We start from the raw sequence: 22,904 nt of genomic DNA on the forward strand, positions 1-22,904 counted from the left end.
TAGGTTAGATTCGCTTTGGCTTTTGAGCGAGATTGGCTTTGGAACAGCCAATTCCTGCAATTTGGGTTTAACTAAAGGAATTATGGGTTTATTTTAGACCTTTATTTTCTTGTCTCATTCCATTGTTGCTATGGTAACCTTCCACATCCCCAAAACTGCCCCTTCGTCTGGCTGATGGGTGGTCCTTTTTTCTTTCTTATTTTTTCCCAAAAAGGCTGGTGCACATGCAGAGCTTTTTGTTGTGTTGTCTCTATCTCTTTCTGTCTTTCTTTTTTTTTAATGTTTTGTTTGTTGGAGACAGGAGAAGGCTGGAGACCAGACGACAGCAAATTGATCCGGTCACAGATGGAGATGTGTGAGTCAAGCCTGAGTGGTTCAGGCCTCTGAGTGTCACGTTTCTCTCGGCCCTCCCGAAGTGTGGCTTTCCAAACAATACATTTGCACCCATGAGTCTTCCCTGTTTTCTTTTTCTCTCGACACATACTCAGTATTAAAGTCTCAGACGCAGTTCGTGACACAGAATATAAACGCCCTTATCTGAAAAACGCTGTGCAAAGCCAGTATCAAAAAGAGGAAGTGCTACCTTCTTCTCTGCCACATCCTCTCGTTTGTGCTTATCTTCCCTTTCGACCCTGTGACATGTTATTTTCTTTTAAAGCAACGGTTTGAAATTGAGTGCAGTCAGACCTTTCGTGCAGATAGACTTCACAAGAGGCTGTATTCAGATAGAGTACAGCCCTCTCCACTTCTTATATCGCTGTTTTGACAGTTTGTGGAGTTGACACCAGTTAAAGAACTCAATTCAGCCGAAGTCACCTGATTCTGTCGAGTCGTTCTCAGGAGTGCCGAAGGTAAGCTCATGCAAAAAGACTTTTTGTTTATGACCTTGTTTGAAAGTTACTGTCAACCTCAGGAAAAGGAAGCCCCACACACATTAAACACACAGGAAAGGAAAAGTTTTCTTGCCGGTAGCTTTTCTCGTCTCCAGATCCAGGAAACAACAGTTTGACACGCTCCAGGTCACGTCTGTTTTGTCAGAGTGTGTTTGCTGTGCTTTGTCTCAGACCATATGATTCAAAAACATTCAGAGGAAGAGGTGCAGCCCTGCAAATCTGTGGGGAATCTACAGTACTTGATCTGTTGAGCGTGCCACTGAAAAGGAGAAAAAGGAAGTGAGGAAACTAAACATCTTCCTATTTCAGTCTGACAAGTTTTTGACCGCTTCAGTTGTGTTTGGAAACTTCTTAACACCCTCAGTCGTGAAAGAAAACCCTTTCAAAACCCAGCTGTAGGAATGCATTGAGCACAAGACTGTGTTTTTATTTGTACATGAAAAGCAGAAATTTGAAGGTACAAGATTTTCATGCAACAGAAAGCTGCCTGCTGGAGCATTCAGTATCTACCACTGCCGGTCTGCAGCAGCTGAAAGTTGAGCAAATATGGTCAAGGACACTTCCTGAACCCCTGTTGAGAGTGAGAGACTTTCTGCCAAACATGTTGATGTTGAGTATTTTCATCATTCTTCTGTGGTTTATATTCAAGCTCTTCTTCTCTGCAGGGTTTGCCGACAGGTGATGAATATCTCACCTTGAGGAGAAGCAATGGAGGCTGCTGTCTTTGAGTATCACAAAGAGGAAGACACTGTGGACATCGAGGCTTTTCAAGGTATGTGTGTGCATTCAGTAAACTGATAAATATCCTGTCGTCATTTTCAGCCTCAGTCAGTCAGTCATGATTTGTGTATGTTTAGGTTCACAGTTTTTCAAGTATATCTTAACGGGATATGTCAGGTTTTTTGAAGTGGGGTTGAATGAGGTTGTCATCCATAGACAGCCTGCTTCACGCCCCCCGTTTAGAGAAGCAGGCTGGAGTACGACATGGTGGCTATGCGTTCTACTGCTGTGGAGGGGTCACCTTTTTTCACCATCTAAAAAAAGTCTACAAAAAAACCGTTTACACTATACTGAGAGTATTTTCACCGCTGTACCTTGCTGTCACACTCTAATCTACAATGGGACAATGAAGCCTTTATATTGCCCTCTTTAAGCCAGACTCCATTAAGAAAAACAGTGATTTAACAGTAAGCACGGTTACATGCGCACAATAATCAGATAACTGGGAATAATCAGGTAATGGTAATAATCCGATTTGACACGTTTACATGCACTTCAATAATCTGATAATCAGAAAAACTTGGTTTACATGAGTCAGTCCTTCAGTTGGATTTCTCCCCAAGTACATGACATAAAACTCAAACTTCCTGTTACAGTAGGTACTCATATCCTTGAAAAACCTCGAAAAGTACGCAAGTCATATATTTGCAAAATAAAGCACTCATCATGCTGACAGTTTATATTCTTACAGTACTGTTTGTTTTTATCATTAACAAATACATGTGAAAGCATTCTAATGTGTAGTTTATCAATGTGGAGCCAATTTTACATACTTTGGGTAGATTCAGAGTAAAAGTACTGCAAAGTGCAATATACAAGTGTATTGTATATAAACTTGTCACACAAAGTGCATAACATATAAGTAAGATAAAATAAAAGTGACAATTTAAACACTGAGAATATAAAAATATATTATTTTATGTAAAATCTTTATCTGAAAGGAAACAAAAGCTGTCAGATTAACATAGTGGAGTAGAAAGTACAATATTTCCCTCTAAAATGTAGTGGAATGGGAGTATAAAATAGCAAAACCCGAAAGAAACCAGATTAAAGGGTATACATGCACCAAATAATCTGACTATTGGGGAAAAGCTAGGTGTGTTTATCTGATTTCTCATAATCAGATAATGGCTTTTATCTGATAAAGCCTATCGGATTATGCTGTTTACATGACCACTTGAATAATCAGGTAACTCCAGAAATCAGATAATGATCGGTTTATTAGTGTGCATGTTAACACGCTCATTGCTGAACACAGGAGCTGCTGGTTTCCCACTGCCTCAATCAGTTAATTTGTTTGTGTTATTGTGTGACTTTGGCATTTAAAAAGCTTAGTTTGGATTCACCAAAGTTACACAATAAGACAAACTAACTGACTGATCAAAGCAGCAGTAGACCAGCAGCTCTCGTGTTCAGCAAGCTAAAATGATTGTTTTTGTCAATGGAGTCTGGTTGCGTAGACGAAAGCATGGATGTAGAACTGAAGCTGTTAACATCTTCCCTGTCAGAACAGGCTATCTGATGGAAAGATAAAGCGCTGAAAATGCTTTCAATATAGTGCACATTTCAGGTTATATTGATTTTATTAGTTGGGACTTTTTTGGGTGGCTAAAATATGTTTTGTTGCTTACCCCCATCCACAGCAGTACATTGCTTAGCTTCCATGTTGGTCTCCAGCCTGCCTCTCCAAGCTGGGGTCCTGCAGACTGACTATAGATACATACCCCATAGAACCCCACTTCAAAAAATCTAAACTGTCTCTTTAAAGGGGAACTACGCCTATTTTCTTATGTGTTATTTCTATGGTCAAGGACATTAGTCTTAGTCTTAGTCATCAGTAAACATGAATAACTCTGTCCCAAATCCAGAAACTAGATATGACATTACACGTTTGAGACTTAGGATAGGACACACAAGATGTGTCACAGACACACAGCTGCAAAGTGCATCAGGCAAAAAAGTGCCTGGAAAACCATTAACTGTATTTAAAGATGGATAATTCGTCTTTTTCACTTACCCCCACTGTACAGAAATGAAGCAAAAATATCCTGTCTTGAATGTAATCAAAAATAGTATACAGAATGTGTGTGCATTGTCTGTGCACAACCCATGGCTAGTAAAAACATTGGCATTGTATGTTTCTGAAAACCAAGGGTTTGTTACATTTTCACGTTATGTAGTGGGAATGTTGAAACTTTACATTTCAGCAACACTGTGTTTAATGTGTGGTAAGTTTTAGGCACAAGAAACACTTGGTCATGGTTAGGGAAAGATAATGCTTTGGCTCAAAATACCTAGTTTCAAGGGTAAAATCCTTGCTGGAAAAGAAGCAGTGTCTCAGTAAAAATATAACTGCTTTTCACTGCACTTTCCGTAGTGGAAATACAACAATGGGTCGCTAAATCATAACCAGTTTTGTTGTTTGTTGGTCTTGAACAGTGGTCTGCAGCTTGGCAGGCATCATCAAGATGACACGCCATCAGCTATTCCCTCCACCTCCCGATGCCAAAGTCGGCTCATATACTACGTCACTTTAGAAATGTTGATATGATTCGTATGAAACCTGGAAGTGTAACATGTCCGTGGTTTGCACATACAATGCCAACATTTTCCTCTGGCGACTGGGCCGCTGTGTGACACAGAGGTGTTGCCTTATAATTAAAAATAAATCAAAGTGCTACAAAGGATCAGAGAATGATCAATCACAGAATTATGGCATATAAAAGGTTGTAAAATAAGAAACAATACAATCTGACTAATTCATTTTGTTGACATATTCACATAGGAGGGAAGCAGAAGCTCATTCAGCCAACATCTTTAAAAGACCCCAAATTTGAGAAGCTAAAGGAGGTAAGAGAATATTCCCTGTTATCTACGCATAGAGCTTTGTCTGACTCTCTGTCTTCTATTTAATATTTACTGTTACATCAAAACCCATCCTTGACTACACAGGAAACACATTACTGCGCCTGCATGTATATCTGTGCAGTGAAGAGCATGAATAATATCTGATGCAGGGAGAGAGGTGGAAGGATCAGTGAAATTTTAATGAGCATAATTATCAGAGGTGATGGGAGACAGATCAGAGAGTCACGGCGAGGAGTTGTCGGCAGAGTCGGCTGGATCTGACTTTAAAACAAGGTTTTGATTGGGGGAAGATGGCAGTGCAAGTGTTTCAAGCGAGCGGCAGTGAATGAATAAATAACTCAATAAGCCTGACACGTCTTGTATGTAGGGCTGGGAGGACAAACAAATAAAATATCAGTTATTTTGGGTGGGAGTATTTTGTATTTGTCATCATTTCCATCTACTTCGGAATTGTATTATTTCTGAAAACTGAAGAGAATTTTAAAAAAACAAGGCTTCATGCTGTTTTTCACTTGGCATATTTGGGGAAAAAATGCATGCAAAAAGATGAAAGTGTTTGGTGTGTCTGACTGTGTGATGAATTGTGTTTTGGTAGGCACTGGTTTATTGGATCAATAGTACTTTGAAAACGGAGCACATAGTGGTTCAGAGTCTGGAGGAGGATCTGTACGATGGGCTGGTGCTTCATCACCTGCTGTGTGAGTTAATACACATTTCTACAGTTGTACTGTTTTTGAATGTGAAGATGAAAACTATCAAATGTTTTCCCCTTGTTCACCTAAAAGTTGGTTGTCTTGATAACCATAACACAGTCCTTGCCAATAAAACTATACTGATAATAATTACATTTTCCTTATTTCTACAGCAAGGTTGGCTGGAGTGCATGTGTCAGTGGAGGATATAGCACTGACCAGCCCCGCTCAGATCCACAAGCTGGAAGTGATCCTGGAGGAGTTGGATAGTAGACTGGGCCTGCAGGACAGCAGCCAGATCAAGTGGAACGTCAAACGTGAGTCATGCAGCTGACTGGGCTTCAGCAACGGAGCAACAAGAGAACAAATGTTCTGTTCTGGCAACGGCTCGGAATTACAACGGGATTTGGTGCTAGCTCAAGGGTGCCATGTTAGTTTACACCAACTGTGAGGGATTTTGGTGGAGATAAACACGGCGGGGTTCTGTGTTAATCACCTGTCAGTGGATTCTTTTTTTGTCCTCGTGCTATGTTAGAGAAGAAAAGAAAGGCCGCAATAATAATCAGAAGTTTAGAAGAAACTGAAAACCTAACTGTGAAATTCAAGTAGATTCCAGTCACTCATCTGAACTTTCCCTTCATGAATCATACAGCTGAAAGGACGTAACTTGATCCACTAAAAAAGTGTCAGAAATGACTGATTGTGTTGAGCACTAACCTCTGACAAACACACTTTATTTACTGCGACTGCTTCACGATAAATAACACCTCATATTTCACCCACTGAATGCTTTTAAAGGGAAACCTCTGTGTCTTTTAACCTGGACCCTGTTTCACATGTTTTGTGTCAAAGTGACTGATGGACACAACTATTTTGGTACCTGGTCCAGTATCGAGAGAGAGCGAGACAGCCACATAAGTGTAATCCCTGTGGGCAACTGTGCACCATCAATTTACATCCACTTAAACTAGGGTGGCACCAATTTCTCAACCGCACATTGGTATCAGCAGATATTTGCCTTGTTGACTGCCATCGACCTTTCAGCAAATAAGATGACATTCACCGATGGCAGTGGCTGATGATTTCCGTTGTGTCACATCAAATTTGCACAAGCAGGGCTCGAGACTCGCAGTGTTCTGCCATCTGTGGGACAGTAAAAATATGTGTCTGGGACGAACAGCTGTCAGAAGAAGAGGACGTGCCCTATGTTTTCTCAAATAATGCTACATTGCGAAATCTTTGTTGACATCGGCAGGAGGAGAGCTAGTTAATGCTAGCTGTTAGTAGCAGCCGATGGCTGGAGGTTACAACTGATGGAGGTTGCACTGAGTTACATTTTGATGCATTCAAGCTCTCTTCAGTAAAAAGGAGTATTTGGCGAAGTTCAATTATAATATTCTAATGATAATAATGAAAAAACGGGAATAAATGCAGCTGTTTAAAGGAGAAATGCGTTTATTGTTTTACAGTAATATAAATTAGACTGTGAATTTTGATACATTACACACAGTAAAAAGGCTTTTGAAGCAGTTACAGCCACACTGTGTTTTTTAAACATCCTTAATGGTACCGGCTCAGAATTTCACAGTCAGTGTACCCCTAACTACAAGTGTTTGGTTTTGCCACTGACAGGCTCAGCTTGTTATTATAAGTGTCTGACAACAATACATAAAAGACCCGAGAGAGAAATGAAACATTCGTTCAAGGAGAAGTCTCGCTCTAAAGTCTTGTGGACTTTTCCACATCGTCAGAATCAGCTTAATATTCAGCCACAACACTGAAAATGTTGTACATAACACTATGCTAGGCTGTCTGCACTCCAATGCAACTAAGTCATCCTGGCACCCCTCTCTCCAACTTTCACTAACGTTTCCACAGTTGTTTTTCCTGCCACGAGTCACCTCTCATGAGATTTCAGGATGAGACTTGTTGAGCAAGAGTTCGTCACAACAACAAACACACCAACAGAAGGCAAGGAAAAACATTTTATTTCTCTGTAGGGTCCTTTCCATAATGTTTTCAGACACTTGAAATAACAATCTGAGCCTGTCAGTGGCAAAACAAGCACTTTAAACGGACATGAAATGGCGGTGCACAATTACCTTTAGTGCTTACATTCCGCCTTTTTCGCTTCCTCAGCTGCGGCACTCTCTCTCAATACTGGACCTATTTCAAAAATTGTTGCCTCTATTAGTTAGACACAAAAACATGGGACAATAGAGTGGAGGTAGAAAAACACTAAAGTTTACCTTAACTGTGAAGCAGCAGGAAATGTTTGGTTTAATAATCTATTACAGCTCTGATACAGTTGTAGGAGAGTGAGTAGTTAACAGTGATGCTAATTAAAAAGAGGCTAATTACATGCTGCTTCATTTCCTGTGAATCCCTTGTGCATATGGGATGTAGGCGATTGTATAGGTAATTTGAAAATAGCCCCCAGATTGGCGGACTCCGCCACTACGCATAGTGGGGATTTCTGGCACACCTTCTGATTTTTAAGGTGAACATCTTAAACTATTTTAATCTGCACTGTTTTGTCATATTGTGTTTGTCGTCTGTTCAGTTATTTGTTGCGTAAACTTGTTGGTCTCACAATGTGCCATTTAAGTACTTAATACTATGACTTTTGACCTCTTCGGACTCCGCTACTAACAATGAAAACTACAACATAGATTGTTGAAAGATTGCCACCGATAAACAGTATAAAAAACAGGGTTTAATTTCATGAACATTTTAGTGATTAGAACTTAAAATTTTCATTTGTAATTACATTTCATTCAAGTGTTCATTTAATAGAAGACTCCAATCCTTTTGGCCTTTGTTCGCTGTCGCACTGGGAGGTGCTGAGTTCTGTCGTATCAGTGCAAGTTGTGTTTTATGTGTGTGTGTTTTGTTCTCTGCTGTTCGCCTGTCAGTCATCCACAACAAAGACCTTCTGGCCACTATTCATCTGCTGGTTGCCATGGTGAGATCTTTCCAGCCTGAACTCGAATTGCCACCGAATGTGAAGGTTGAAGTTGTAGTTATAGAAGTGAGTTCACTTTGTTTCCCCCAAAATCTTGGTATTAAACACACCTTGAGGAACTGCTGTTTAATCTCGGTTAATGTTCGTGCAGGTGACTGGAAGTGGAATCAGATCAGAGGTACAGACGGAGATCCTGACGGAGGAGGGGTGAGCAGATTTTTTTTTCTCTGTGTGATTCTGTGGATGTGAGAAAACACCTCATATTTATTGGTTTTCCTCAACAGGGACTCAGGCTCAGACTCCCCCAGCAATACTGAAAGTGAGTAAAAAGCTGTCGGAGGTTGAGTCGATTTGACATTTTGAATGTCATCGAAGCAGCATCACGGCCCACAATGACTTTAACACACTTTTCTGGCTGTCTGGTCACGCAGGGGAAGATCCCATTGAGCAACTGCTGAAGCTTGAGGCTCACAAGGTCAGCACAGTGAAGAAGGTATGACAAAGAGAGGAGGAGAAGTGCTGAGGTAGCTTAAAGAGTTAACTCTCTCAAGTCCACTGGCAGTGACAGAGCAAATGTTATGGTGTTAAGACAGGAAATAAATTAGTATAATTTGTTTGTGATCTACATAAAAACATGAGGAAGATGCTTGAGATGATCAAATGGAAGAGAAGTATTCTACTGGTGTTTTGTTATATTTGCAAATGGCTAAAAGTATAAGTAAGTCCGTTCAAAGTAGGGTTATTTCAACAGTCATTTTCATTATTGATTCATTTGCTGATTATTATATATATGTGCTTTACATGGTTTAACCAGGGTTTAAAGGGGCGTCGGTAGCTTAGTGGATAGTGCTGGCGCCCCATGTATAGAGGTGATGCCTCGCTGCAGCAGTTGCGAGTTCGACTCCGGCTTGCAACCCTTTGCTGCATGTCAGCCCCACACTCTCTCTGTCTCCCCATTTCACACGGTCCTGTATATTAAAGGCAAAAAGCCCAAAAAAATAATCTTAAAAAAAAAAAAAAGGTTTTAAAGCATTTCAGGATTTAGTTGAATAAAATCAGGCAAGTAAAACAGTAAATTTGAAAAAAGGGAACAAGCGCAATGAAGATAAATACCAACAATGAAACAGAAAAGCAATGTTGGCAATTACCTGCCCTGAAGACTCTACTGAGGCGAATAAATTAAATCAATTAAAACAATACAAAAAATAAAATAAAAGAATAGAAAAGATAAAAAAAAAAGAAATATCAATAATGACATGACTTTTTTTTAAGTGTGCTTAAACTTATGAAAGAATTTTTTGAACAGGTAAGTTTAAAGAAGTGATTTAAAAGATGTCACTGATGCTGCAAGCTTCAGACCCTCAGGCAGGGAGCTTCAGAGCTGAGGGGACTGGACCGCAAAGGCACTTTAACCTTAAGTTTTGAGCCGAGGCTGAGGAACAGCCAGCAAAGCCCTGCCTGAGGATTTGAGGAAGGCACTGTCATGAAAAGGTGATGCCAGTCACAAGTTCCCAAAGCCCAAGTATGTACCATTATAATGCTTTTTTGTTCAACTATCAGTCTAAAACCATGGACTGTATAAAATAATGCACATAGCTACTGTGACGACACCCAGTAGTTTGTGGAATCCCTTTTTGAAGCCTTGAGTTTGGCATTTTGGCCTTTGCCATCTTGTTTTTTTTAAGCCAGAAGTGATTATATTTGGATGAAAGGGTGGAGTTGAGCAGGAGCGAGGGGTGGATCTGACTCATAGACTGTCAGCAATGCACCACAGATAGGCTGTCACTGAAGTGACCCTGCACTTAGTTATGCGCTTTTTAGCCTTAATAAAATGTAAATGAGTGTCTTATATAAAAATTCACCCCCTGTACAGTTGTCAGGAATGTTGAAATTAGCTATAGAGACCAAAAACATTTTTCATACCAGGCCGTAAACTTGTTTTTTTAAGATATATTTTTGGTAACATGCAGCAAAGGGCCACAGGCTGGATTCGAACCTGGGCTGCTGTGGCAACAGCCTTGTACATGGGGCGCCTGCTCTACCCACTAAGCCACCAATGCCCCATAAACTTGTTTAATTCTGTTGTAAAGTTGGACATGTTGACATGGAGGTCTATGGGGATTGACTCACTGTTGGAGTCAGCCTCAAGTGGCCATTAGAGGAACTGCAGTTTTTTTGGCACTTAATTGTTGCTTCATTTTTCAGCCCAGGTTGTTGCCGCTTGTCCAAAACCCAAAGATGTACAACTTATTCATGACTTCAGCAATTGATTATTTTATAAAAAAAAAAAGTTGCCAAATTATTTTCTGTCAACCTTATTCCTTGCCTTGCCAATTATTCATTCATTTTCCGTAACCGCTTCTCCTGTCAGGGGTTGCGGGAGGGCTGGTGCCTATCCCAGCTGACACTGGGCGAGAGGTGGGATACACCCTGGACAGGTCACCAGACTATCACAGGCTGACACATAAAGACAACCAATCACGCTTATGTTCACACCTACAGTAATTTAGAGTCACCAAATAACCTGCATGTCTTTGGACTGTGGGAGGAAGACCCGGAGAAAACCCACGCTGACACGGGGAGAACACACACACACACACACACACACACACACACACACACACACAGACTTGTTGTTCCTGGTCCCTGGTTAGAAACCCCACCTTTCTTGCTGTGAGGCGACAATGATAACCACTGCACCACCGTGACTTCCGTCCAGCCATGTCTTTTATATAATATATGTAAATCTGTATATAATCCCTCTGACGGTGACAAACTCAAGCATTTGTCATGTTTTGATAAAAATGAGGGGTATCGAATGAAATAAAGGAAAGAAAAGGGTGTCAAATGAAGCACACTGTTGGTGTTAGTGTCACTTAAAGAGTACTGGTATTGGCACTGGTACATACATGTCAGTTAAATAAGACCAACTTATATTTCAAACTGTTTTTTTGTTGTTGTTAGGCCATCCTACACTTTGTCAACCAGAATATGTCGACCATGGGTCTGCAAGTGGCTGATATGGACAAACAGGTAAAAACAACATCTGAACACTGTTGCGGAGCACTGCTACTTTCCCCTGAGATTACATCACCTTCCCTGGACCGGCTGTCAGATGTATATTTTCCATCTAGTTTGCTGACGGTGTGATTCTGCTGCTGCTGATCGGACAGCTGGAGGGATTCTTCATCCCGCTCTACGACTTCAACCTGACACCTGTCAATCACTCAGAGATGGTACAGTATAGATTCAGTCCAGATTCCTGACACATTAGTAAGAGAAGTGAACCCTCAGACAGGTGATGACTTTTTCATTCTGCCTGTAGATGCTCACAGGGGATGTGGGTGTCATTTGCAATATATTTATTTATTAAAAATCATCCAGTTGAAAGCGTAATTACAAATTTCAATTAGGATTTATTTTATTTTTGCCTTATATTTTGTGAAAATGTAGACACACACAGGCTGCATTGTTTTAATTCAGAAGTTCTACTGGAAGATCATAACACAGTTTTCATTTCCTATTCGAGCTAATCTAATTTCCCACAAGAGCACAGTGGATAATGAGCTACAGTACTGAAACCTGATCCAAAAACGTGCCTATTACAATATAAGATATGATAAAAATTAATATTTTACAGTTCCCGTAATAAAAGTAGATGCATAATTACTTCTGTGTCACTTATAATGATATCTTTGATCTCACTTTACTTGAAGCATTAGGACGAGTCTATGAAAAAGTTATGACTCTTTTATCACAGATATGAAGACTTTATGAATAACTTAGCGTATAAAAGACACTGTGACACTCCATATGGAAAGTATTTTTGGCACCTTGAAAACTAAAAAGCCTCTGGCTATAAACACATTATACTATATTACGGCCTGATCCGAAATATGTTATGGTAGATTATGTCTCATACAGCTTTATAATCATCTTTATGACGACTTATAATGTCTCAGTTAAGGTGTGATGTTATTGTTTTACCATTTTATAGTCATATATTAAATTTGACTGCCATAAAATCATTCACATTCAACAAATGTGCACAGTGTAATTAAAATGATTTGTACATTAATGCTGGGGTAGGCAGGAATCTGGAAAAGGCAAAAAACAAAACAAAAACAATTAGCTGAATTTAAAAATACACCCTCCTCCTGCAGCTTGCCTCTTTATGTCCTAAGCTCCTCTCACCTGATGACTACAGGCATATGTCCGCACTTTAGGCTATACAGTGACCCAGTGTTTCCATCCATTGATATTTAGTTTCTATGCAGAATATTAATAATAAATCATATATACATAGCTGCATCTCATCCATATGTTTCCATATGTTTCACAAATTTTGTGCTTGTTGAAATCCAGAAAAAAAATTTGACCTTTTCATTGTATAGTCAAACACAGCTCATTCTCTCAGCCCCGCCTTGTCCCGCTCTCTCTGTTTATCAGACTACAAATGAGACAAGAATTAGTGAGCTAGCCACCCCGCAGTCCCTCCGCTTTGCTCCCCACTGCTGTGGACTGCTTCCCAGGGAGGAGACAAGACAGTAGCTCAGGAGACAGACCTTTGATCAGCTAAAGCTGCTTGAAATCAGCCAGCACAGGGTGTCATGGTGGGCTGATTGCTAGCACCAAGTTTAACCTGTCAGCTCATCTAGTGGGGAGCTGAGGCTGTCCCGTCTCCCGGAGCTGTGGTTGCTGACTGGGGATCTGTCTTTAGAGTTGCTGCCCACTGTCCTCCCGGGGAGGTGGTCTGTAGCAGCAGGGACTGAGGTGGAGGACACTCTGTGATTTAAGGCTTTACGTTAGATACATAAACATAAACCTGAGGCCACAGCCATGAGCCTTTACCTCCAGTTAGCAGAAGGTTGAACTATTAGCATAATTTTGTCGCCATTTCTGAAACATCTTACTGATATTTACGTTTTTTTTGTGTGTGTGTTTAATGTCAGATTCTTTTAGATTCTCTTGTCTTCTTTTTTTGGGTTGCTTTGCAGTGTAGGCAGTTACTGCTAATGTTGGAATCGCAGCTTTCTCTGCAGCACTCTCTACCATTGAATAAGGCTTACACTACAGGAACGTGCATGCTCATCTGCATCTGTAGAACAGCCAATATGAACTCCATCTCTCTGAAATGAAAATAAAGTTTGTTTATAGAGTGGGCCAGGAATGAGTCATACAACCAGGAAATGAGTTAGCATTTCACCACTCACAGTTCTCTCTTCTCAAAGTCCACGGGTTCTTTGAATGGGTTGTGGTTAGATGCCTGAAATAAGATCCGTGGTTAACACAAGCTGAAGAGACGTTTTGTTCTACGACTTAAAATACGTCAGTAAATACCCCATGCATAAACCTTGAGGCTTTTATGTGTCTTAAAAAAGGCCATTACTAACAAGTGCCTAAATGGAGGTACAGAAAGTTATCATGCCGAGCAGTCAGTCTGGTCATAAGACCTTAGTGTAGTTTGTTTATAGCCTTACGTTACCTTTTTTTACTTTTGGCGATCGCGTTTAGGCTTCAATAATGATGAAAATGGTATTTATTTGTGAAGATTATCTTGCTGAATAAACCATATAAGTATCATAAACATTTGTTTGCCACAGAGGGAACCAGTACAATGCCAACTTCTGCGCCAGCCTACAGAAAACCGTCATCCCTGGAGCATCCTATTATGGGATTTTTGCCCAGTGATGCCAAAATTAAACTGCCTACCCCAGCTTTAATACATCAACGACTGTAACCCACTAACATAATATACATTATTCTGAAGTAAACCATTCAGCATAATGAGTATTTTTACTTTGGGTAGCCTACTTTTAGGTGTAACAGAGTATTTCTACACTATTGTATTGACTTTTTATTTGATCTGAATACTTTTTCCACCACTGAACAGGAAGTCGTTATAGTACCTAAAAATACTGCAGCTACAGCAACTGTAAGATATCACTACACAGTATACTAAAGAATATTGGTGGGTATATTAGTGGGTAAATTTCACAGTAGAATTTTATAATTTTATTGATGATTTTAATGAAAATGTGGTGTCTGGATTTTGTGTTCGACTTTTTTAATTTCTTTGACCTATAGATTCAGAATGTGACCTTGGCCTTGGACCTCCTTAATGACATGGGCCTTCACATGTCCAGTGTTGAGCCACAAGGTGAGGAAATTGCTCTCGTAATACACACACACACAATACACACACACACACCCACACACACTCACAGTAGATTTTACTCAGATTAAAATGCCAGGCACAGAGGATGAAAAACAAAAAAGCAGAAGCGCCTGTGAGCACAATGATTGCAAGAGAAAAACAGCAGAGCTCCAAGACGAGCAATGTCAAACTAATTCAGATGATATCGACTATCAAGAGCATTTATCTGTGTGACGGGGAAACGCCAAAATCTGTTGCATCAGGGGAAGGCAGGGGTGGGGGTCACCCCGGTAGTTTCAGTTAATCTCCACTGCTTGGTGGAGTGTGGGTTTGACAGTGTTTAGGAGGGAAAGATGGAATTGCTTGCGGAATATGAATGAGTGCGACTTGTGTCTCGATGAGTATCACTGCGGATGATTGGCTAAGTCCGAGGTCATCATCATTCATTTAGAGAGGAGCAGCGAGGGAGACGGTCTCAAGGGGACGATGTCACTCTGGTGCCTGCTGATAGACACAGGGATTTAACCTCACTGCTGTGGCTGTATGTGCTGTGCTGTGTGTGTGTGTGTGTGTGTGTGTGTGTGTGTCTGGAGGAAGATATGTTATCTGTATTCATGAGCACTGCTACTGTATACCACCCAGTAATCAGACGGATCCCAGAAATATTATGATTGTATCTGTGCACTGTAAAAACTGTGCGTGTGTTTGACAGTTTCATCTTGCAACTGCCACTTATCAGATTTTCCACCTTAACGTCACGAGTTCATGATTTGTGGCATGAACTTATAAGTGTGAGCATTCATCCAAATAAACACCCAACGGTGAAAGCATTACATTATGTAAATGGTTTGAAAATTCAGCTTTCTCCTTGGTTTATTAACATGAGTGTTGGTTCATGGTATACTGATCTTACATTTGGTGAATCAAAGGATTATTTCAGAGAAAACTTTCAGTATTAGTTATGCTATTTGACTAGAATGACTGAGTACCAAAAAAGAAACCCTAAAGGTATCAGACTGCCAACAAAACAAAGGAATTCAGGTAATAAATCTAATTATTTGCCTGATAAATATTTTACCATGGAAGATTGTTGTTGATTTAAAGGAGTAGTGTGTAGGATTTAGGGGAACATAATATTCATAATAATGTTTTCATTTGTTTATAATCATCTGAAACTGAATTGTTGCATTTTCTTTAGCTTAAAATTTATATTTAGCTATTTATATTTAGGGAACTGGCCCTCTTTCACAGAGTCGGCCATGTTGCACTTCAGTGTTTCTACAGTAGCCCAGAATGGACAAGCCAAACACTAGCTGTGAAGAGGGCCTTGACAACCAATGCTCCCAGAGTACCTTGCACGTTGTATCTGGACATAGAAAGTCCATGACAAAAATGCTGATATGTGACGAGGTCAGAGTGAGAATGTGTTGAGTAATTATGTTTCACTTTTGTTAACTTTGCAAGACAGGGCATTTGGCGTTGGGGGATATCTGCGCTCTTTAAGTGCCCCTCTAGTTTGCTGTGTCCACTTTTGCCCATATGGAGTAGATGAATTGAAAAAGAGAAAAGTGAAATGGATTGAGTGACTCAGTGAGTTACCAACTTGTCTAAGTGTGTGTATCAATCAATAGCAGATGGATCTACTTCACTTCCCTGCAAATTCATTCTTGACAATGTGCCCTGTTCTCTCCCTGAGCTCAAATCACAGTCACCAGAACTTCAAAATATTGCCTGCCAGCCATACAGCCTGTAATTGTGAAGTAAATCCTCAACACGATAACTGTTAATGTAAGGACCGGTACAATTAATCTAAGCCAGGAGCAAGTGGCTAATTTAATTCATTTTTAGTGTCTTTTTAATTACCGCCATAATTGCGGTGATGGAATGAGGAGTCCCAGCACTGAGGGTCTAAAACGGGAGCACGCAGCGTGCATTAATTAGGTTAGCCAGTGGTGGAGTCAGTCTTAATGCCACATTCATTCAGTTAGTGCATCTCACAACAGAGAGCAATGTTGCTGGGATCTCATCTCACCAAGGACGTATTGATTAAATTTCCATCTAATGTTGTTTTTTGCCCTCCTGATCTATGACCTGTTGAGATGGATTGTGAGAATAGTTATTAGCTAATGTCGGTAAAAGCATCCTCGTGTTCTCACTGCCTCAGTGGGTAGATGCTGACGGTGCATTATAAATACGCACTAAATGTCTTCTGTGGATTGTGTGACAGATATTGTGTCCCAAGACATCACTGCCACGTTGAAGGTCCTGTACGCCCTGTTCAAGAAGCACAAAGAGAAAAAATGAGAGAGGAGGAGGAACTCAGCGACCAAGGGTACAAACAGAGCTGGAGACAAGTGGAGTTTTTGGCCAGCTTGTGCTTTTTTTTTTTAACTAAAGCAAATGTTGTACATTATTTACAGAGTGAAGTTTACTGTATTTTGACATTTTGTTGATGATTTTAAGCTCATTTAAAGGTACAGTATGTAATTCTGGAGAAACATATTTGATTGTTGAGTCTGATTCCCAGTTTGTCAAGTACCAAAGCTTTGGTGGTTTGGTTCAACTACCAACCCAAGGTCATCTGTACTTAATGACCTGGGAATGAGATTCAGGATGTCCGGGTTAACCACAGGGAATATTTTTTGTCAGGTATACATGTCAGTCTATAGGTTAACTTTGCTACTCTTCAGTTTAGTGGACTGTGCACCACCCAGGTCTGGTGGGAGCAAGCAAGCAGTGCCACTGGGTCAGGGATAACCACTAGGAACGGTGTCCCGACCCAACAGCATCGCTGTGGAAACATCTTGCCTGCCCTATGCCCCCCCCCCCAGGTCACCCTGTTAAGAAAGTGGATCAATTTTTGACTGCAAACCCACTTCAGCATTGTTATTAGCTCTGTGAGCATAGTTAGCAGTGTCAACACGGCTGGTGATGTAAACATAGTTAACAGTGGTATATGGGTTTTGCAGCTCAAAATCAAGCTGCGTACTCACTGGGGCTATCTGCGGGGAGACTGGAGGGTAGTCATTATGATGACTATCAGCAACGCTGTCCTGTGATCAGAATGGTGGGTTTTTTTCATTTAGGTTTATTTCAGTTTAGATTTCTGTTCTGGAAATGTATGAAAAAAAAGCATATTTAATCAGATAATGCCTAATTTGCATAGCTAAGCATACAATTTCTTAATATAAACTTAAAAAAATATGAACTTACATCAGCACATCAGTACATCAGCAAAATGAAACAGTAATTTTGAACCTGGCTTTATCCAATATTCACATCTGTTCTGGAAATGTATGCAAATTAGGGCATCTGAAATTCAATGGTGCCTCATTTGTATATTGAAACTAAACATTTCAGAAATCTTGTAATGAAAAAAAAATCTTAATGTAAGTGATCAGCTTGGGAAGTATCATGGTGATATCTATGAGTTAAAAGTGTAACCCTATTCACCTGGGGGGACCCTTCTTAAAATTAAGCACGGAAAAGCTAAAGAAGCTTCCTGTGTGCTGAGTAGTTGTTGATAGTTGCTGATAATTTGACAAATTGCATAACTGTTTATGTATATTTCACCACTGCAAAATCAACAGCTCAACGTGGCAGGTTGTCCATGAACCCTGGGGTTGAGGGTTGGATCCATAGTTCCTCCTGTCCACATGTCCATATATTCCTGGGTAAGACGCAGAACCTCAAATTGCTCCAGATGGTGAGGCCAGCACCTTGCATACCATCTGCGCAAGGGCCCCGTGAAAAAAAAATCTAGTTCAGTCAGGAACTTCAGTCAAAGAAAACTTTATTTCCATTTGCAGTATTATATTTGGCTGTATGGCTCTGTTCTGGGGCCTCTGGCTTTCTTTAATAAATATGCAGAAAGCCTTTTCCAAGGGCCTACGAGGAAAGCCTAAGGCAGAGAGAGCACACCTCTCCACCCTTATACGTGCAAACAAGGCAAGCCTAAGGCAGGGAGAGCAGCAGCAAAGATTCCTGGGAACAGAATAGAGCAGCATAAATGACAAACATAAATGACATTGATAAGTAAGTGGTTGCATAGAAAGGAATCATGTGATCTATCAGCTGACTCCCTTCTATCAATCAGCTGCTCCATCAGTTGATTGGGCTGTTTGAGATCAGCTGATGTAGCTAGGATGTGAGCTGAGTTTGACATTGTGTCCTGCCTGAACTAACGCTATGCTATTCAAGACGCAAGTTCACATATAGGTAAAATGTATGTATTGTTGAAGTAAGTATGTTATTTCCTGCTTTATTTCCACCATCTCTTCCTCTCTTTCCCTCACTATATTTACATATTTCCATTTATATTTCAGTCTGAAAATGGCACTTTTCATTCTTGCTATAGAAAAGCATTGTTCTCCACTTCTCAATAAACAATGTGACTTTCTTCCTCTGCTTCCTCCGTGTGTTCCTGCTGACAGTCTGTGACCTCCTCTTCTCCTACTGCGTGAATGCTATTGTCATTTCTCAGAAAAATTTTTTTTTTTTGCTGTTGAATTGTTCACAACTCAATGTCACACACATGTGGAGAGGGAACGGCAGGCAGCGATGGAGGGAGGCTCAGAGAATAAGAGAGGCAGACAATAGATGTGATTTCATCAAAGGGTTTTTTTGCAAATTATGCGTTGAATTTAAAAGCTGGAAAATCCACTTAATTATCCTCTGTGTTGCTAAAATGTGTCATTTCCTGGTTTAAAAGAAATTTATGCAAACCACCAGTGACTTGTTAAATATTATCTCTCTGGTTTAAGTTTGTGGATTTGGCTTGTGTATTAGCACATTGAAGTGTGAGTTTCTTTGTTTTTGTCTTGAGGTTAAAGTCACACTAAACTGCAACAACAACCACTTTCACACTTCTTATTCAGTTCACCCGGTTTTCATGCAGATGCGTTTGTTGACATTCAGGAAGCCAATTTATTTGTTCCCACCAAGGTGATTGAAAATACTCTGAATTCATTTTTTTTGTTCCTCCTGACATTTCAAAAGGTTTGCATAAAATTTGCTTGGCAGTCAGATGGAATGATAGCTACTGTAGAGACAGAGACAGATGGACGGACAGACACACTGAGGTGTTGCTGTTGTTCATCATGTAAATGTGGTCATTTTCAGTGGGCAGTTAAAGCGTTATGAAATCAAAATAGACTCTCTTCTGTTTTCCAATTTTCAGTCCCTGAACTTGTCATCTTGAGTGAGTTAAAACTGGATTTGTTTGTTGGAAATTAAACTGCACATTACTTTATGAGGGGCAGAAACCTTTGTTTGTTTGTTTAACTCAGTTAAACCATAAATAAACACACTTGCTCTCTTTTATTTATTTAAAGGCCTGACTAATACAAGTAGTGTGGTCATTTCATAGCATTACTCACTCCATCCAGTCATGGATGAAGATCTGAATCAAGCAATCACAATCTTAAATTAAGCTCAAAAACCAAAAACCCCTACATTTGAGGTGATTTTCCAATACTACTAACTTCAATAACTTCACAAGCCACAAACAACGGCAACAACAACTGTGCGACCCATGGTAACATACTAGTATGCCAGAAAAAGATTTATATTATAAGGATGGACGACATGACAGCTCCCATAAAGTATAGCTGAAACATCTCAATCATCCCCTGGTCTGGGGCGCCATCAGCCATTAGGTGTGCTAGCCGCTCCCCTTGCCGATCTCTGCAAGGGATGTGAGGACCCTAAAACTTCACCAGAGCGTCCCTCGGCATGAGGGTGAGTAGATAATGGCTGAATTTTCATTTTTGTGTGCACTATCCCTTTAAGGTAGTTTTTATCACGCTGCTGTATGTTCAATTGTTTGCTTTTCTGATAAGTTTGGTTCTAATTAGTTATTTAATGCTATAAAACAGGGATTTTACAACATGACTAACAACTGTGTGAGCCAGTCGGTGGGCTCGCATTCAGTGCTGCTGCTCGCAGTTGGTTGGATGGGTTTGTGGATGGGTAACTTGATACTGCGAAGATTGCTACTGCACAGACCCTGGCTCTGAATGACATCACCAGACCAAGATGGGAGCCGCCATATGCGTTGATCATCTTTCTATACAGTCTATGGTAAAATGCAGTATGCTAAAAATACCAGGATGTTGTACTGCATCTGGTTGCATTTTGCATTTTTTGCAGCATAGTTTTCCGAATCTGACCTACAGCACTATGCGCAGTGGAAGCAATCAGTGACCTCAGAGGAAGTGCCAAAAACTGCAATTCATCAAATGGCCACTTGAGGCTGGCTCCAAAACAGATCAAACCCCCATAGACCCCCATGTTAAAATGTCTAACTGTACAGCAGCAAAAAACATTTTTACAGCCTGGTACAAAAACAGTTTGGGTCTCTGTAGCTAATTCCCCATTAATGACAACTGTACAAAGGGTGAATTTTTTATAACTTACACGTTTACATTTTATTAAGGCTCAAAGTTACGCATATTTAAGGGTGGGACCACTTGACTGACCGGCTGTCGGCTGAGGCGTCACCACAGTCTGAGTTAGATCCACCCCTTGCTCCTCCACAGCTTCACCCTCTCGTCCAAATTTGATCACTTCCTGCTCCGTGCGAAACACGAGGCTTCAGAACGGTAATCCACAAACCAATAGGTAATGCCAGGGAAGCTACATCCTTTACTTACCCAGTCTATGAGCGTAAGATACGTCACACAGAACTGCACATGTAATTTTACTGTTGTATAAATAATACTGCCTGTTCTACAGTGATTCTACAATGTGTGCAGTTATTACTTACAAGGTAAAAGTACATCCTGTACCTTGCAATGTAACAACAGCAGAGCTCTGCGTGTTGAGATTGGCATTTTATATCTCCAAGGTAATGTTCTGCTGTATTCCAAATCACACATTTTTCTTAGAGAGTCAAAGTTCAAGGCATAATGTTGTGGTGAAGTGGTATTTATCAGTTGTATACATACTCCATTTATCAGTAGGTACTCTGTAAAGGCAGCTGCAGCACATACTGATAGTTAAAGGAAAAAATATGTGACTCAGAACGCAGGGCAGCGTGTCCCATCCATGTGCATCACTTTTTACTGTCCTCTAAAAAGTGTTTCTGTTGTGTTGTGAGATTCTTGCTGAGTGTTTTCTAAATTCTCCATGTGTGTCATCAATTGTTAAAGATGCTTCTTCGTTTACTTGTGTTGTGCCTGTTTGTATGTGTTGAGCTCTCAGGACCACTGTACATCTGTCTCTCACTCTGTTCACATGTATGTGAATGTTTATTGAAACGTATGTTCTTATTCATGAAATGCTGTGCATTTCAGGGGTTAGAGCTCAGGGACAGTCTGTATGAAGCCTGCTTGTTTATGTTTTTAAAGCATAAACTGTGAGCTATTGTTTTAATGAATGGTTGAAGCCTTGGTGAAGTGTCCGGCCTGAAAGGAAGTGAATGGGCTTTATGTCCAGAGACACTGAGCCCTCAAACAGAATCTGTAAATGACATGGATTAAATTATATTCATGAAAATATACAAAAACCTAGCGTATGCTTTCTCTCCCTCATCTATTGAAAATTGTCTAAAGATTAATAATGCTGACAGGTGTTAATGCTGAATTACAGCAGGTTGAGTTCATTGTGATATGCAGAATAAATGACTCAAGGAAGCTGTAATGATAAGCATCTCTGCTGAAAACATTGCAAAAAATTACAAAAATAAAAATCATTTATGTTGTTAGCATCTATCAATATATCTTAGTAGTCTCGGCCTTTAACACCTGTTGCAATCCTCAGATGACAAACATTTCCATAGAATGTAAGGGCGCATTCACACCAGGATAGTCCAGGGGACGGTTCGATTGGGTGGGGAATGCCGAAAAATTTCACACTTTCATTTGGTTTAGTTCACTTTCACACTGCACTTTTTTTTTAAAGCGGACCAAACCACCTGGACAACGTCACACAGTTACAGCAGCTGCTCATTTGAGGGCAGTATTGCCCTAAACTGACCAGGAAGAAAAAAAGCATGAGGAAGAAGAAAACCCTTTCCCACTGTAAGCAAACCGCACCAGGGTTGACTTGCAAGTGAACCGAGACCCCCAGTTTTCAAGTGGACCAGGGTTCACTCATTTGGTCCGCACCAGAGTTCAAATGAGCGTTCACACCACTCCAAACGAACTGAACTATCTGTGAAAGTGGACCAGGGTTTGTTTAAAGCGCACCAAATAGCGCCAGTTTGAATGCGTCCTAAATGTACATCTGGAGGCGTAAGCGATGACTACACTCCACAATAGTGCTTATTTACCAAAAAAGCTGCCATTAATGACGAGGCAGCGGAGACAGTAACAGTTAGCATTAGCTACATTGCTACATGTTAGTACTTGTGTACCAACACACACATCAACAAATTAAAAATAAAATGTCAGGATACACAAAATTTGTGACTTACCATTCAGAAATGTCCTGCTGCAGCTCTGAAGGAGCCTCTCCGTCTGGGTCAGATTCTGAATAAAATTCCTATGGTTTAACTAAGGTGCTTCTAATACCAGCCATATCTATGCAGCCACCATAAACATTAGAGG

At 40.3% G+C, this 22,904-nt stretch overlaps 1 protein-coding gene across 2 annotated transcripts; it reads left to right on the top strand.

Moving 5' to 3' along the window:
• The first annotated feature begins 582 nt into the window (after positions 1–582).
• parvg (parvin, gamma) lies at positions 583–18,752 on the top strand. 2 transcript variants are annotated; one of them, XM_033635103.2, is made up of 13 exons: positions 583–851; positions 1,559–1,665; positions 4,459–4,523; positions 5,137–5,239; positions 5,407–5,550; positions 8,149–8,264; positions 8,350–8,405; positions 8,483–8,517; positions 8,630–8,691; positions 11,163–11,231; positions 11,333–11,434; positions 14,286–14,358; positions 16,583–18,752. In XM_033635103.2, the coding sequence occupies exons 2-13, from the start codon at positions 1,602–1,604 to the stop codon at positions 16,657–16,659; spliced, it is 966 nt and encodes a 321-aa protein (XP_033490994.2). In that variant the 5' UTR covers positions 583–851; positions 1,559–1,601; the 3' UTR covers positions 16,660–18,752. The 2 variants fall into 2 exon arrangements, with proteins under 2 accessions (XP_033490994.2, XP_033490995.2); XM_033635104.2 differs by lacking the exon at positions 583–851 and adding an exon at positions 1,226–1,473.
• The last annotated feature ends 4,152 nt before the right edge of the window (positions 18,753–22,904 follow it).

This window comes from Epinephelus lanceolatus, chromosome 5, assembly GCF_041903045.1.
Source record: "Epinephelus lanceolatus isolate andai-2023 chromosome 5, ASM4190304v1, whole genome shotgun sequence".
In the NCBI taxonomy this organism is placed as follows: domain Eukaryota; kingdom Metazoa; phylum Chordata; class Actinopteri; order Perciformes; family Serranidae; genus Epinephelus; species Epinephelus lanceolatus.